General features: G+C 36.9%; 1 protein-coding gene across 1 annotated transcript; it reads right to left on the bottom strand.

Annotated features, from left to right (window-relative positions):
* Positions 1-676: 676 nt before the first annotated feature.
* On the bottom strand, positions 677-15,958 carry LOC124163870 (neuralized-like protein 4). Its single transcript, XM_046540975.1, has 5 exons — positions 15,569-15,958; positions 14,025-14,145; positions 10,507-10,683; positions 9,054-9,144; positions 677-1,126 (listed from the first exon to the last, which is right to left on the bottom strand). Exons 1-5 carry the CDS (start codon positions 15,861-15,863, stop codon positions 965-967), a joined length of 846 nt encoding a protein of 281 aa, XP_046396931.1. The 5' UTR covers positions 15,864-15,958; the 3' UTR covers positions 677-964.
* Positions 15,959-16,501: the final 543 nt, after the last annotated feature.

Raw genomic sequence — 16,501 nt, forward strand, 5'->3', positions numbered from 1 at the left:
CTTCCGCGACCGTGCTAGGGCGCCCCCTTAAGTAAAACTGAAATTAAGGGTGTGAGCAGCATGGTTGTATTCTAATGTGGAAATCCAATGGCTTGATCATAAAAGGGGCACTGAACCAATTTCTCTATCAATAGCTAAGGCTCAATACATCGCAGAGGCTTCAGATGGTAATAAGTCTCATTGAAAAGCATAGTTCATGATTTGAATCATTAGGGAATTCGTAAAGAAAGCAGAACGATATGTAGGCAAAAAAAGCAATCAATAAAAAGTTTTGAAAACAGCGAAAGAAGTTGAAATACAATATCATTTCATTCAAAATTTTATTGACAAGGATAAAATACAAATTCAATGCTTTTGGAATTACGTTTTACGTACTTGGTATCTTTATTAGCCCTTAAGCCAAACACGAATCCTATATTTTCATAAATACCCTAATAGTCATATAATTTCACAGTATCTGATGATGATAGTAACATTTATGTTAAAATAAATACATAGATAGAGATTCAACATAATTTTCAAGTACACCTTACTTAGTACTGCCTTTTTATTAATAATCGCCAGGGAACCATCTTGTTTCAGGCAAGGCGCGCGCAAGGCAGAGAGAGTAAATGCGCACTCGGTGCGCATTTACTCTCTCTGAGGCAATTATTATTAGTTATTTCAAACTGAGCGAACAATTAGCTTAATTTCAAAATGGCCGACGCGAAAAATTCCCATTATAAATTTACTTACTGATCACTCCCTTTTTATTAATTACCGCCGGGGAACCATCTTGTTTCAGGCGAGGCAATGACTCAGTGCGTATTTACTTACTCTATGGCAATTATTATTAGTTATTTCAAATTGGGCGCACAATTGGCTTAATTTCAAGATGGTCGACGGGAAAAAATATCATTACAAATTTACGAATTTTCAGTTTTTCTCTATATATCCCATGATATATCCTTACTCGCTGTGTTACTCAGTTTTCGACAATTGAGACCATAGCTGCATTTCCATAGAGCTCAACGACACCGTAGACAGGATGTGGAATGTTGGAGAAGGCTGGTCCTTGATCGACGCCGTTATAATAAAAATGGAGGGCCCCGGTGTTAGTCCTCTTCACAGCTGCTCGATCGCCAACCTGAATAGAAATGAACAGTTTACAATCATATCTGAATGCAAGGTTTCTCTTTGATGTACGACGTGAGTTCAATGAGTTCGTCCAACTATAACCATGTTGATGCTGTGGATGGTATTAACATATAGGCAACAGACGAAGTGAAGTACCTGGGAGTTGCGATAACCTCAAACCTAATGTGGGGAACACTCATAAGTAATATTTGGGGCACAGCCCTGAAGAAATTAGGATTCGTTAAGCGTATTGTGGGAAGATTTTAGGATGAGAAAGTAAAAGAATGGTGCTATTTCACATTCGTCCGTCCGCACCATGAATATGCAGCGAGCGTATGGGATCCAGTACCGAAAGACTTAATCCGCGAACTGAATAAAACATAAAGGAAGACTGTGCGGTTCGCCAAAAATGCTACGGGCAGCGTTACCCAGATGTTAAGCGAATTAGGCTGGGAGCCGCTGAAGACTCGGAAGCTCTGCGCTCGGCTTCGTTTGCTTGAACAATTGAGAATGGATATCTTTAAGAGCGACACGGAGAACATACTATTAGAGCCGCACTGTATTTCCTAGTCCGACAGAAGCGATTTATTAAGAGGGATATTTTGTCGGACGGATAGATATGGAAATTCGTATTCTCCCGAACCAACTCGAGCTAGTCCTTTATGGTTCGGGGCTAATGAATGCTAGTCATAATTTTCTTATAGCACTTCATTTTTATGTGTAAGAGGCTGGTGTTAACACCCCCTGCCACACGCCTTTTAGGTGGCTTGCTGAGTATTTAGTATGTATATGTATACGTAGATGAATGAGTAATGTAACAATTTTTTTTCACAGCCAATTTTGGTTGAAAAAAATTGGCATTTCTTGTGGAACATTTTCAAATATTCTCCCATCGACTCATATAATTGCTTCGACTTCCGTCTGGTGACAGCACTATACGGAGCTGTTTGCTGTCTAAATGGTGTTTGTAACCACAGATATATACAATAGATTGGCAATGGGAGTGGGGGGGGTGAAGCCATGCCTTTCTGCTGGCGGCCATGTTGCTTTCACCGACCTATGCGTTTGCGTAAGTAGGGAACTGGAGGAAAATTACATTGTGAAAGATAATGGCGCATTGATTAAGGCTATGAACTATAGAAAACGTTGTCATTTTCGTTTAAGATGTATCCAATTAAAAAGAAAGGGACCGATCTTGACACTTACGTGGTAAATTAACCAATCTTTGAGCGGAACATAACCGTGACGAAGTTATGAAATTGGTAATATAAGCTGAGCTAAGATTAATACTAATTCGGTTCCTGCTCAATATTATGGAATTGGAATCCATATGCATGAGTTATCTCGAAAAAAAAATATTGTGTCCCAAATGTAGAAGGGGCGTAGCAGATGGGGAAAATGGTTAACTACGTCGTCTGCTAGTGTAGGAAGGTAGCCTACAATCGTGAATACATGGTATTGTTCACCCTTAGATTTACCAGCGACATTGTCACACTATTCAAACAAAATAATTCGAAAATTCCAAAGATTTGATGCTTCCACTTACTGTATTTTTGTTGTCAAAGAGTTGTTGCTCAGTTAGAGTTGTCAATTAGACGAAAAACGTAGAAGCAATGCTACCTAACCTTTCACTGCCATAAGTAATCGGGCCAAAAATATTACGTAATTAAATTTGATTCAACCTATTTAAACCCATTATGATCTAACTTTCTGAGCAAGGCATGCTGCTTGGTGCTGTAAAATGCTTTTCTGAGGTCGTAAAGAGTCAATGCGATTGAATTCCTATCCTTAAGCATCAGAAATATAATTTACATTATTTTATATAGGCAGTGTTTTGGATTTCCCCTCACGATCACCCAATAGCGAACTTGAAAAGAAGTTATTGGCTTAAAAAACTCAACGATTTGATCCATGATCATCAATAATCAGTTTCATGTTGTTATAATATTCGAAGGGGAAGCAGACTATAATATAAATCTTACATCATGAGGGGGTACGTTTTTAATTAGAATTTCTATCTTACCGGGATAAGTGATTATAACAGACACCATGTTCTATATAGAAGCCACAAAATGATCAAATACCTGATAAGTGCTACATGGAAAGGTTGAATTATAATGAATGTGACCGCGTCATTTCACCGCGAGCACATGCAAACCATTATTTAAGCGATCGGTTTCTCGGAATTTCACTCAATAGATATTAACAAAGTCAAAACTTATGCTTTTGAAAGAAATTCGTTAAGTTTCCAGATAGAGTTAAAGGTGCATAATACACGCTCTACATATCTAAATAAATAATAATACTACAACGGAAATAAAATTCCGATACAATGTAATAATGCAACAGCGGAAAGTATATGACATAATGGAAACTGGAGAAAGTCTTTTCTTGGTAAACACAGAAAACACAACAGAAAACATCATGATGATTCCGTCATCAAAACACAGACACCGAGACAGAGAATGCACATGTTATTAACCCCTCAACGCCGTCATGCGTACCCAGTACGCTTCCTGACCTACTGTATATAATTTTTTTTCTCCGCCAGATATTGTATTTTAGATTATTATTAAAACAAATTGCTCTATCTTTTGAAGAAATGCTTTCCCTCTCCAATAAAATATTCATAACGACTTTAGGCCTTCAGAAATTTTTAAAATGATTCGATGAAATTCCGTTTTAAACCAGCACATTGACGACTTCGGTCGAAAAACTCAACGCCTATATTTATTCAAACGCTTGAAAAATTATTATATAGTAGCGCACTACATTATGCAAGTTTACAAAAAAATTTAATGATAATGATCGTATATTATGAACGATATAAATTATTGAATGATAGTATGCCAATAAGGTGAAGTCTTCTTAATCTCATCCGGCCGCTGGGATGGTATTTAAATAAATGCCCGCCGCGCTTGAGGGGTTAATTACCGATCCTAGAGATATGAAGCTACTGCATTTGAAATGATATCGCTTTCAGAAACTCCGGTAAATATCCGCTTCCGTCACACACCTTTAGAATTTGTTTTGGAGAGCAATTTGCATTTCAGCAAAAATAACGTGTCACAGTTTCATGATGCTATTTCTACAACTATGTGAATTTTGCCAACAATAAATTTAAAAAGGTAGAGCATAATCTGCACTTCACGTGATATAAATTTCGTGGCGATACGTACAAAAAAAAGGCTTTGGAAAATATTTTCATGCTCTGTGAGATGGAAGCGGAGACATTACTGAACGCAAACCATGCTTTCCTTATATCTATTATTTACGCGTGTAGAGACACATTTTCGCCCCCAGGAAAATTTCCCCTCGTAGTATACTTAAATGTGCACCCCCACATAACGCAGTGGTTCACCATTCTTCTTTTAAAAAGCTCCAAAAGCAGGAAAAGTAGCCTCTCAAATACACGTATGTTAATGGCACATGAGCAACGGTCGGTGAAAGCAAGATGGCTAGTTGCGCAAAATTCTTCTGCCGGCCGGCTTCAGCGCCACCGTGAGGAAAACATAGGCACTGCCAATCTATTGTATATATCTGTGTTTGTAACGCTCCAAACAGGAAGTGGTTGAGTTTCTTTTCGCAGAAACCAGGGTATCTCAGATACCTATTCATAATAGCTTGCAGCATGTACACAGTAATCAGGCAGTGAAAAAAGCACGTAAATTCCTTCGGCAACGCGTATTTCATCATCGCCGATACGGGGACGAAGAATAATTTATTGATGCAGTAAGAAGTTGTCTCCGGCATTGACCAGTAGAATGGTACAGTGCAGTCATACTGGCCTGCAACATTCTACTGGTAAAAAATTAGCAGCTCGATCGCCAACCTAAATAGAATGAACAGTTTTCAATCATATCTGAATGCAAGGTTTCTCTTTGATGTACGACGTGAGTTCAATGAGTTCGTCCAATTATAACCATGTTAATGCTGTGGAAGGAATCATTCTAGGTGGCGTCAAGCCTTAGCATTGAATGAAGACTGCGTTGAAAAATAGTATTGTGTAGCTTTAAGATGGGGAATAACATTGTGTATTTGAATGCCGCGTAGAACAACCCGTTTCAGAAAAAAATGTGTTGCATCACTTATTGAACTCCCCTCGCAAGTACTAGTCACAGATTTCTGAGAAGATGGTAGTCTCTTGAAATGACAGAGTTACAGATAAATTAAGAAATATAATTATAATTAAGGAAGATAAATTAAGGAATTATAAGGCAGTTGACAAAAGCACTGGGACGTTGTCCTTAGATGTGCAACTTTGCTGTTGAACCATTTTTTTGTTACATCTACGTTATGAGGAGCATGTTAAAATAATTGAAAAAAAACATATTCCAATACTTCGTGCACCCCAACAACACACATTTGGATATACATATGTATTTTTGTTATGCATTACATCTGTAATAAACATGCATTTTAGAATGTATTTCCTCTGCATTCATACATATGTAAAAGTGGTACGTGTTACACAATAAATACATTTGTATTTTTATGTATTGTTGAATTTTGAATACTTATGTATTTATCATGTAACAGGTACCATTTTTACATATGTATGAATACAGAGGAAATACATATGTAAATGTGGTAAAAAATACACAAAACTACATTATGTATATTTCCTGTAATTTTTGGGAGGTGGATTTTCGTGGCGACTTGTGAAATGTTCATAACCATTTTTTCCAGAAATAATTATGCTCACCGCAAACGCCAGATTTCCTTATTTTAATGATCATTCATCCATGCGAATTTATACCCAGAGATCTTAAAAATAAATCATATACTGGTCGATGTGAGCAAGAGTAGTGAAGATGGCGACCATATTTATGTTAATTTGTAAATACACGCGAAATACAGACGTATTACATATGTAAATTTCAGTTTCGATCCGCGAAATATGCACATGAAAAAATGGTTCATAATACATGAAAATTACAAAAAATGGTTCTTGCACGAAGCAAAAGTAAAAGCTGTTAAGACTAAAAAATTAAATTCTCAATACTACGGCTCCACAGTCGCGGTAAGAAAGGGAAGTGAGCGGGAATGATACAGATCTAATGGTTAAGCTCGGCATCTCGTTCGAGACTACGAGGAAGTGCTATTGGAGGAACTCCGGCATCTATCATAATTATTATTAATAACCAAAAGAAAATCCGTAATTAAGTAGCTACTGATGTATAGTTATTTTACGATACTGTATTTGTTTGTAGTATTATACTTATTGGCAGAATTGATATAGTGTTGTAATCCCCGATAACCAGTGCGTGTGGATTGTGTGCTCAACCCGAAGCTATGTTTTGCTGGAAATCTGCTTCCATCCCGCACGTTATTGCGATTCGTGCAAGCCAACTCCAACAGTTTCCAGTCACTGGATAGTTAAGGTAAGGTATGATTCAACTTTTATTGTGGGTAAAATGATTGATATCACTGTAAACCATGCACGTAGGTCTCCACTGTGTATCAAGAGAGTATTTTCGTACGCGTATTCTTCAATATTTTGACTAAAGATGTGCTACTATACGATTAAAATCTTCTATTTATTAGTAATTTGGCAATATTATTGCATTTATATTGTACGCCTACATAGACTACATTAATTATGTTATTTGAGTATATTTGGATACAACTTTTGGCTCAATGTGGTCAAGACCACATTGAGCCAATAGTTGTATCCAAGGTAATTATTTTTTTATGTTTGGCTATTGTTTTCCTTTTTTGTTGAGTTATGTATCGAGGAGACTGGTCTCCATTGAAGTTATATGGTAAAACATCGTAATGTCATTCTTGTACGTATAAATTAATAGATTATGCGTCGTATACTAATTCCATGCTTCGCGGCTGAAGTTACAATTTTTTTCTGCTCTTAATTAAAAGCAGAAAAAATTGTTTAAAGGTATGTTTTCGTTCACTTGTAAGTTGTTTTATCGCTGTTTATTACCACAACCTACTGTATTGTAGTTCTTGCATTCCTAGTCATCCTATGCTTCAGTCATAACATCTTTGACCGTAGACTTATCAGCGTAGCCTTGTCACTAATAGACTCCTCGAAGTTCTGAACCGTTTTGTCCACTACTTCTAATTATTTAACGAACAAGAAGTATTGGTCGTGTAATACCGTTTCCCTGAAAGCAAAATGTAATATTTATTTCATCTTGAAATGCAGTAAAACAAGGTGCATGTCGTCATTATTATTAACACAAGATAAATACTTAACTTTCATGCGAAAGTTTGTCATCATATGTAAGAAAAAGGTGCGTACGGGCCAAATTAATTAATTATAATTTTCTTTTCATGCTCTTTCGCGCATTCCCAGCAGGCGACGATGTAAATAGCTTGGCCTGGACAAGAGGAGAATGGATTACGGAAAAAACGACTAAGCAATGCCATAAGACCAGGTGGAATTGTTAATACCGAGGTAAGCTTTTAGGGAAAAAAATTGTTTATCCATAATGGAGAGGTTTCTTAAAGTTAAGCCTGAAATTATCAGTTATATATGAAATTTATTGTTTGAAAATTTGATATCACAAGTGTATCTTTTTTTCTGTGTGAATCATCCGCTACTAAATCATGGTACTAATATGTTAGTATCATGTACTAAATAAGCATACCAATGGATACACTTTTTCCTAGTTAATTTATGTTTAAAAGTAGGTAAATTCTCATATTTCTCATTCTTCTAAGAGAAAGGCTATTAATTTTGTATAATGAAAGCATATCCCCAAAATATCTGATTTCTCAAAGGATAAGGTCAATTCTGTGCTAGCTGGGACCTTGACATAATTGGTAAATGAAAAAATTTAAAACTTATGTCCGGAATCTAGCAGAGAAGCCAAACTTTCATTTGCATTCAGAATACAGAATTAGTACTAAAATTACAGACTGCACAGAATACTGACTGCCTATATGAATTGAAAAAAATTAAAATTGAAAGGCCTTGAGCTTCTATTCAGATCTTACAAAAAGATATATTTTTGCATGACTTTTAAAATTGACTTCTTTTTTTCTCCTTTCAGGAAGTGGCTGATGGTGCAGAGTTGGTTTCCTGAATTCAGGTTTCATCTTGTGCAATGAGTTACAACGCTTGTTCCGTGTTAACATTTTTTCTACTTTCCAACTCAAACCATTGTTTGTACTTGATTTATCTTTGTGCCATTTTTTAATCTAAATGTCACCTCCTGTTTCCTGGCCCTTAATGCTTGTTAGCAATATTCATGGCCACACTTGTTCTTTGTGTGAATTATTTTATTTTTCTCTTTGAATAAATGTTTTATTATCTGTATGCTGTGGTTTCCTTATATTTATTCATCCATTTGATGCATATTAATATTAAGTGTATGTGGGTCAGAAAATCAATATGTATAATTCATGTACGAGGGCCTGCAGATACATGTAAGGGTATTCAGATTTTCAATTTGTAATACGCACGTATACATACATCCTGAGGAACTTTTGAGCCACTTTTACGTGAAATATACAGACGTAATACGATTGTATTCCATCTTATACATATGTATATTTCATGTTTGGGTATTCAGATTTCCAATTTGTAATACGCACGTATACATACATCCTGAGGGACTTTTGAGCCACTTTTACGTGAAATATACAGACGTGATACCATTGTATTCCATCTTATACATATGTATTTGGTCACGTATTTTTTGTGTATTATTGATGTAATACAGATGTAATACAAATGCCGTGTTGTCTGGGCATGAGCAAGTAAGTGGTGATATATGTGAGCATATACATGTAAATTAATAAAGAAAAAATCACTGGCCCGCTAGCATACCATTACTGAGGAATAGGCAATCAAGAATAGAAACAATTAAGTAGGATTTAGGAGCAGTTAAGTAGAGGAATCAGGTTCTGAAATAAGGCCATTAAGGAAGGATATGAGTATATAATTGAAATAAGATAAACTAAGATCTTACATTCAAGTCATCCAAATTTTTTCCATATGTTTTCATATATACTTCTCCATTAAGATAGGAACTGGTAATGTACCACGCCCAAGACTTGTTTCTAGAATAAAAAAAAACATTTTATGCATAGTTGACAAGAAATTAAAAGGCATGAAACGATTAATTTCATAAATGGAAGGGAAATTTAAATGGGATATTTACAATGATTAATACAATGTCAATCATAAACCGCTGTCACCTGTATCTTATAATTAGATTATTATGTTAACGTAGAATTATGTTATTATGAGTTATGTTATGATTTATGTGTTATTATGTTCAAGAAGAAGAAAAGGGCCTTGTGTAACAAGGCGCTGGAATTAAAATTGAGGAAGAGAGTGGTGAAATGCTATGTGTGGAGTGTACTTGGGGAAGAGAGACAGGGACAGGATTGGGACGTTTGAGATGTGGGTTTGGAGGAAGATGGAGGTAATAGGGTGGACGGATCGAGTAAGGAATAAGCAAGTGTTAAATAGGATAGATTAGAAAAGAACGTTGAGGGACAAAATAAATCAAAGGAAAGGTAACTGGCTGGGACATTTGATGAGAGGGAATGGAATTTTGAAAGTAGCTTTGGAGGGAACGGTGGAAGCGATCAGAAGAAGGGGAAGGAGAGGTCTGAAGTTTATTGACAACATAAAAATTGGAAGACATGGAGACTTCAAGGAGATGGCCGGACACAGGAGGGAATGGAAACAGCATTGGCGGGGGGGACCTGCCGACGGGTAGGGCACCACAAGATGATGATGATGATGTTAACGTAACATAACTTGAGCGTCGACACTAAATTATGCATTCCAGGATTTACAAGTATCCAGGAGTCGCATCGGTGCGTAATTAAAGCGTCTGTCATGCCGTAAATGGTCCGTTAATGCTGCACCTACATTGATAGTTGACGTATCTCCTTAAGTTGAATCACCGGCTTCTGACGAAAAATACAATCTAAAATTTCACTATCTACCCATTAATTTGACATAAAAATTTTCCAAGTCGATTACTCGACCAAGGTATATCGAATCCACATTTTATTTTATTCTAAATTATTTAAAAAAAGTTTAAAAACTCATGATGACAAAGCTCGTAACCAAAAAGTTACATACGAAAGCATTTTTTCTTATAATATTGTCTTTAAAGTAGTTTTGTAAATTTCTTTAAAGAAAAAAAAAGTTTTTAAAAAAACTCCCAAATATTTTGTCCCATTATTCAGAAAGAGACGTCATGATTATTCCCACTGACTCCAAACTGTCTTGCCTGTACTGTATTAACATGTTTTGTATATTTTCGCAAGAAAACGATGATATAGAATGTGTTTAATGAAACACCTTCTTATCTATTTGAAACCCATTTACACCGTTTCCTAAACATACTCATTCCATAATAGTGTGAAATTGCGAAATTTTTTCATGGGTTATCAAATACTCACTTGATTCTGTCGATATGCTGTGGAATTTGTGGAAAATCGTTTGGTGAAGTGGTTGTGACTCCAATGCCCAAGCAATGAGGAAATTTAGTTAGTTTTTTCTCCAATTTTATTTCCAATGTCTCGTTAATCTCGAGGGGACGATGAGTGAAGACGACTGCGTGACTGCTTTCCTCAACACTGCGTTAAAATGAGAAAAAAAACGGTAAAATTATGGAATTTCACGTCAAATATTTTCAGCATTATGGGTATATAGTTGACATAAGGTAAACGAAGATCTCTCGAGGTGAGTTCAACAAGTAATGTGACTGTACTTTTTTTCACGGCCAATATTGGTTGAAAGATCTTCTTGTAGAACATTTTTTGGTATGATACGCGCTATACGGAGAGGTTAAATTGGGTTCTATAACCGAGGTGGGTTCCAATATGGTAGTTTCCTTCATCAAAGAAAACGAAAGGTATGGATTGCGATTCATTACCCACCATTAGTGTATTTATGATATACAAATTATTTGGTTTTAGAAATTCCAGTTTAGACGAAAGTTAATGGTCAATTTTCAACTCATTTGAAAAAGGCCAGATTGGCGACCATGCGATGCCACTCCACCAGGGACCTAGATTCTATACGAGTGGCCATGAGTTTAATATCGTCTGAGATTACCAATGCATGCATGTGGCACAGAGCTCAAGGAAACATTTCTTAATAATCACCTATTAAAATTGCCTTTGGTCGGAAAGTTTCCATCGTATGATAGGGTATTAATTATTTTTCTTTTTTAAGCCAAGCGCCTCCTGCTAGCAGAGTACTCTGCTACCTGCTAACAGCCTGCATCGTGGCGGCGCTCATAGCCTCGCACCAAGGTGGCCTCAAACGGCGGCAGCCGGAACCAGAATTACGTCACACGGGCTTTTCCCAGCATTCATACTTAGTTTCATAATCTGCTGCTGGGGTATGGAGGCTTTAGATATTACTTTTTTCAACGTGTATTTAACGAATAATATTTCCTCCGCCCATATTCTTCCTTGCTTGGAAAAATCCGTGAAAAATAACAGAACGATGTGAGCTTGACAAACTTGTCGTCCTTATGTTGTAGCTCCTTCTTCCGCTTTCGCAGCGCCTAACCATCGTAAAGTTACAAAGTTAGGAACTACGTGAACTAATGTCCGGACATGCATTCACAGAACCAGTTCTGGTAACTATCGTTAAGACGATCGTAGGGACATTCGTAATCTGAACGAGGCAAAACATGATGAAAGTTATCGATGGAGTGCGACCTTGGCTCCAACGTCGACTAGTAGAAAAGGTACTATTGAGGCATACAGACAAGGAGGTTGTAAATACACTGGAGCCGTTGTACTGGAGTATTAAGCGTGGTCTGATTGCCGCCATCTTGTTTTGACAATTGTCGGACTTTAGTCTCCAATAGTGTACGTATATAATCAAGTATTCTATTCCTTATATCGCCTCTGATTTATAAAATGAAAATGCAACAATTTCTTCTTGATTGTCGTCGGAGTTTTCAGATTGTTTGTTATACTACTGTGTATATTAAGCTGTCCATATAGTTATGTCGTGGTGATAATATATCGTCGTGAACATGCTTTAGTACTATTATTGCGACCGGTCCGCTATCGTAAGATTTCCATTAGCTGTAATCTTATTAATTACCAGTAGAAGTGCAGGGGAATGTATGTTATACACTTTAAAATGTTATTTTTCGCTAAATTATTTGCACAGCGGAACCGTGGTGATTGACAATAATTTTTCCTTGGGAAAAGATATTCGAGACATATTTTCACGAAGCCTTCCCGTAATGATATAGAAAAAAGGTTTACTGTGTTCGTTTGCGATAGTTTATTTTAACGTAACAATGATCATGACCGAATGTTTCACCAAATAGTTAACATTTACTCTATTTCGTCAATTTCTCGGTCAAAGTAGGCGTGGCTATCCTACCCAAGCACCCCCATTCCTGTCACTCTGCGGTCAACACTCGGAACCAGTGGTGCCCCCTCCAGTATATTTAGTACCTCCTTGCATACAGGCCCTTCCTTCATGATGGCGTCAAGCCGCAACACTCAGTGGAGATTACTTTGAGAAATAGTGTTTTGCAGCTGAAAGATTGAAAAATAACATGGTGTACTTGAATGCTGAACAAATCAACTCCTGTTTCAGAAAAAAATCTGTTGCATTAATTATTAAACTTCCCTCGTACACTCTAATATAAGGATTGGTTGAGGCATCCAGTTTTAATTGAATAAGTGATAGTTGGATACAATATCAACTGCAACAGACGCGGCAGCCTAAGAGTTTGGGTATACTATCCAATTAAATTTTAGGCTCGCAACTTGGCTGTAGTGCTAAAGTGTTTTCATATTTCGTTGGGATCGATGGGGGGGGGGGGGGGGGGTCCAGACCCTCCGGATTGGACCGCTACGCCACTGGTAATTAATTATAATTGGAAATAACTGGCTGTTTATAATAATATCCGCTGAAATATTACCCTTTCATTTAACGCTACGGCAACAATTCGCAAACCTGCGGCATCCAATATAATGGGCCTAAGACCCAACAACGCTGGTAGTGGGTTCTGGAGATTTCTTTGCCACAGCCGTCACAGCCATCTCTTACGCAACTATTTAAAATGGCTCCCTCGCCTACTTAATGGACGGCTCCGCGGCAACCATAAAAAATTATTGTGGGAGCAAACTCTTGGTAACGACATCCAATCTTTTCTCTCAGTGTATATTCATTTCAATCGAAAATGAAAAGGAGACTTCGTTGATTTCCACTGATTTATTTCGTCTGTACGACATGTTTCGAACCATAGTGGTCATTATCAAATACCTACCTCAATGGTTCGAAACATGTAGTACAGACGAAATAAATCAGTGGAAATCAACGAAGTCTCCTTTTCATTTTCGAGTACAGTGGAGCCCCGCTAATCCGAAATAATTGGCACCGGACCCATTTCGGATTAGCGAATATTTCGGATTAAGCGGACTGTTATTAATTTAACGATAAATTATTAAATACAACGTGCAACTACATAAATTAATCGCCGAAACGCCGTTTCACGTCCATACGGTATGAAAAACAACCAACTTCATTATGTACGCCGTACGGCAACGCTCTGCACGGCTACCGCTTGAGTTCGTAGTTGCAAAGAAATCCGATAGGTAGCAGCACAATCTACGTTGTAGAAGTTTTGTTTTTTCCTGATTTTGATTTCGGATTAAGCGGATTTTCGGATTACCGGATTTCGGATTAGCGGGGCTCCACTGTATTAACTTCCACATTGTTGACCCTAATACAATTGAACGAATTCATTTCAATCATTATTTTCACAATAGTTTTTCAATTTTAATTCTCCACTAAGATATGAATTTTTACTTCCAATGATTTGATATAAAAGTATCAGTCGTATTCCAGAACCTAAATCGATGGTATCTCGTGATGGCATTCACATGTTACTACTGAATTCCCTCTCACTCACAAGAATTTGGAAAAATCATCTTACTTGATCTTGCGTGCCTGAAGACCATTGTTCAAGATGGCAACGTTACTGCCGCACTTGTCGTGGAAAAATAAATCCCTCTTCTTAATACTGCGATACCCCTGGGAAACAGACGATGAAAGACCTTGAGGAAAAGAAATGTTATTAGCGTATGCAAAGCAATGAAAAAAGCAGAAAGTAAAAATTTGCGCTCTGTTAATAGTAATATATAAACGGGTTTATTGGTGCGACATTGAGACTGAGATCTTTTTTCTTCTATTTAACTCATTTTCATTGAAATGATACTAAATTCATACAGCTATTATCATATTCTATTGAAATGATAAAGGAAAAGTTTTCAATGCAGTCACAATTGGAAAAGGTAAACAGCATCATAGAGCTTGGTGGTACAGAAAATTATTAACATGCAGAATACGTCAATACGCTTATATAGCACGGAACAATAATATAATGTGTCAAAACCTTTATTGGAAAAACCTTTGGATTTTGTAGAGCGCGTTTGTGGTACTCTCTGCAAGAAAAACGCGAACCCAAGATAGGGGGCGCGAAAAACTTGAAAAACCCACCAAGAAAGAGCTAGTGTGTTTCTGGCTGTATACAAAATTGAATGGATGAACCCAGTGCGTGGAAACAGAGACAAAAAAATAAAGTTGGTACTTGGGGAATCCGACATTGCTATTGTAGTATTTTGATTATCCCGCTGTTAAGGTAAGAGAAGTGTTCTATGACATACGCTTTTGAAGGAATTCAGTGAGGGGGGGAATCTACTCAGCGGTCTTTTCATATTATTTCAAATCAATATTCATAACAAGATTATGGCAAACGCGGGATGCGGTAACTATCAGTGATTTGTTGAATCTGGCTTCTCGGTGTTGAGGTATTACTACTTCATTGTCTTTCTTCCCTGTACCCAGCTAGGTACTAACCCATTATAACCTAGTGTTGCTTCCAAGCAACATCAAAAATTTATTAATTTCCAGCTCTATTTAGGAAATATCTAAACCAAGGATTACTTTTTGGTGTAATTTGTAATGACGAAATACTTAGCTGCCACAAAAATTATGGTTGAGTGCAAAATTTTGAATTTTTCAAAATGAAAAATCTTGAAATTCGATTTCTCCCAGGAGCAGCTCTGGGTTAGAAAGGGTTAAAATGTCCCGTTTAGATGCGCTGGCGTATCAGTATGTAGATTTTGATAGAAAATAGAGTATATGAAACAGATGTCTCGAAAAAAGTTCTTTCTAGTTGAGAAAGGCTATGGAAACAGAACTTAAAGAGAGAACAATAACGAGTTATTAATTAAACTCGTTTTTTTAATCTTTCTTTTACGTTAAACTCATGAAAGTCATTTACTTCAAATAAGATTATGGATTTAATTATCTGATGATAGAGCTTCTGATGTATCATTGTCATAGTATCATATATATTGCGACATTATAATTAAATAGTTAAAAAAAACTAAAGATATTTTTTACATATTTAAAAAGGATACTTACTAAATAAAATCGTTCTTTTAATATATTTCCTTAAAATTTTTGTTACTTTACCTGATAACACTCCACGAATCTGAAGAATCTTCTTGCCCCTGCATTCAGTCACGTCCTGCGATAGTTTCAGTGTCAAATTATGGTTTCCATCCGAATCGGAGTCTCCTTTGTTGACGGAGAAGCTGGTCACCCAGTCTCCTGTGCTGTTCCTATGGCTACCTATAAACAAGCTGACTGCACTCGGTGACTCCTTGTCAACCTCGCATTCATCATCTGCACCGTGAATGAACAAAAGCAAATAAGACAGGCACGTGACCGAGATAGCGAGTTTATTGGTTGTCATGACGAATATCATTATGATAGACGCAAGCACTCTTGTAGTGGCTTCAAGACCTAAAATGATTGCTAGAACTGTGGGTCACCAACGAACGAGTATCGCTTATATACACTTAAAGGTCATGGATTTATCAAAATAGCGATAGGAGACGTACTGCTCAGTGTCACTCTCTATTGACCCTAGAGAATTATTGTGACAGACCTTTACTTCGAGAAGAGATATATTAAATACGGAGGAAATAAATATTTTAAAAAGTGACCTTACTGGTAATTCCTCTATCAACATTCTCTTATCACGTTGTAAGGACTAAATATGGCCGTGGCACTACGATCTTGGAAAGTAATTCTCCTCAAGTTTTGTCTCTTGGCTATCATCTTTCTTCTTCTTCTTCTTCCTTGGCGCTACAGCTTTTTGTCAGCTTTGGCCTTCAATACAATCTTCCTCCATTCCTCTCTCTTAATGGCCTTATTTCTCCATCCTCTTATCCCCAAAGTAGCCAGGTCTGCTTCCACTCCATCTTGCCATTTTAGGCGTGGACGTCCTCTTCTTTTTACGCTGAATAATTTTCCCTCCCAAACTCTTTTGGCCACTCTCTCCTCTGACATTCTTATCAAATGTCCCATCCATCTGAGTCTCTGTGACTTGACAAATCTCAC

Source organism: Ischnura elegans, chromosome 8 (genome assembly GCF_921293095.1).
Source record: "Ischnura elegans chromosome 8, ioIscEleg1.1, whole genome shotgun sequence".
Taxonomy (NCBI): Eukaryota; Metazoa; Arthropoda; class Insecta; order Odonata; family Coenagrionidae; genus Ischnura; species Ischnura elegans.

Bases quoted from the DNA above. Each gene is read 5' to 3' on its own strand.
- LOC124163870 (XM_046540975.1), bottom strand. From the start codon at position 15,863: ATGATATTCGTCATGACAACCAATAAACTCGCTATCTCGGTCACGTGC. The intron at 10,684-14,024 runs GTAAGATGATTT...ATTTTAACGCAG, and splicing joins CTTCAGGCACGCAAGATCAA to TGTTGAGGAAAGCAGTCACG. The intron at 9,145-10,506 runs GTGAGTATTTGA...TTTTTATTCTAG, and splicing joins CAGCATATCGACAGAATCAA to AAACAAGTCTTGGGCGTGGT.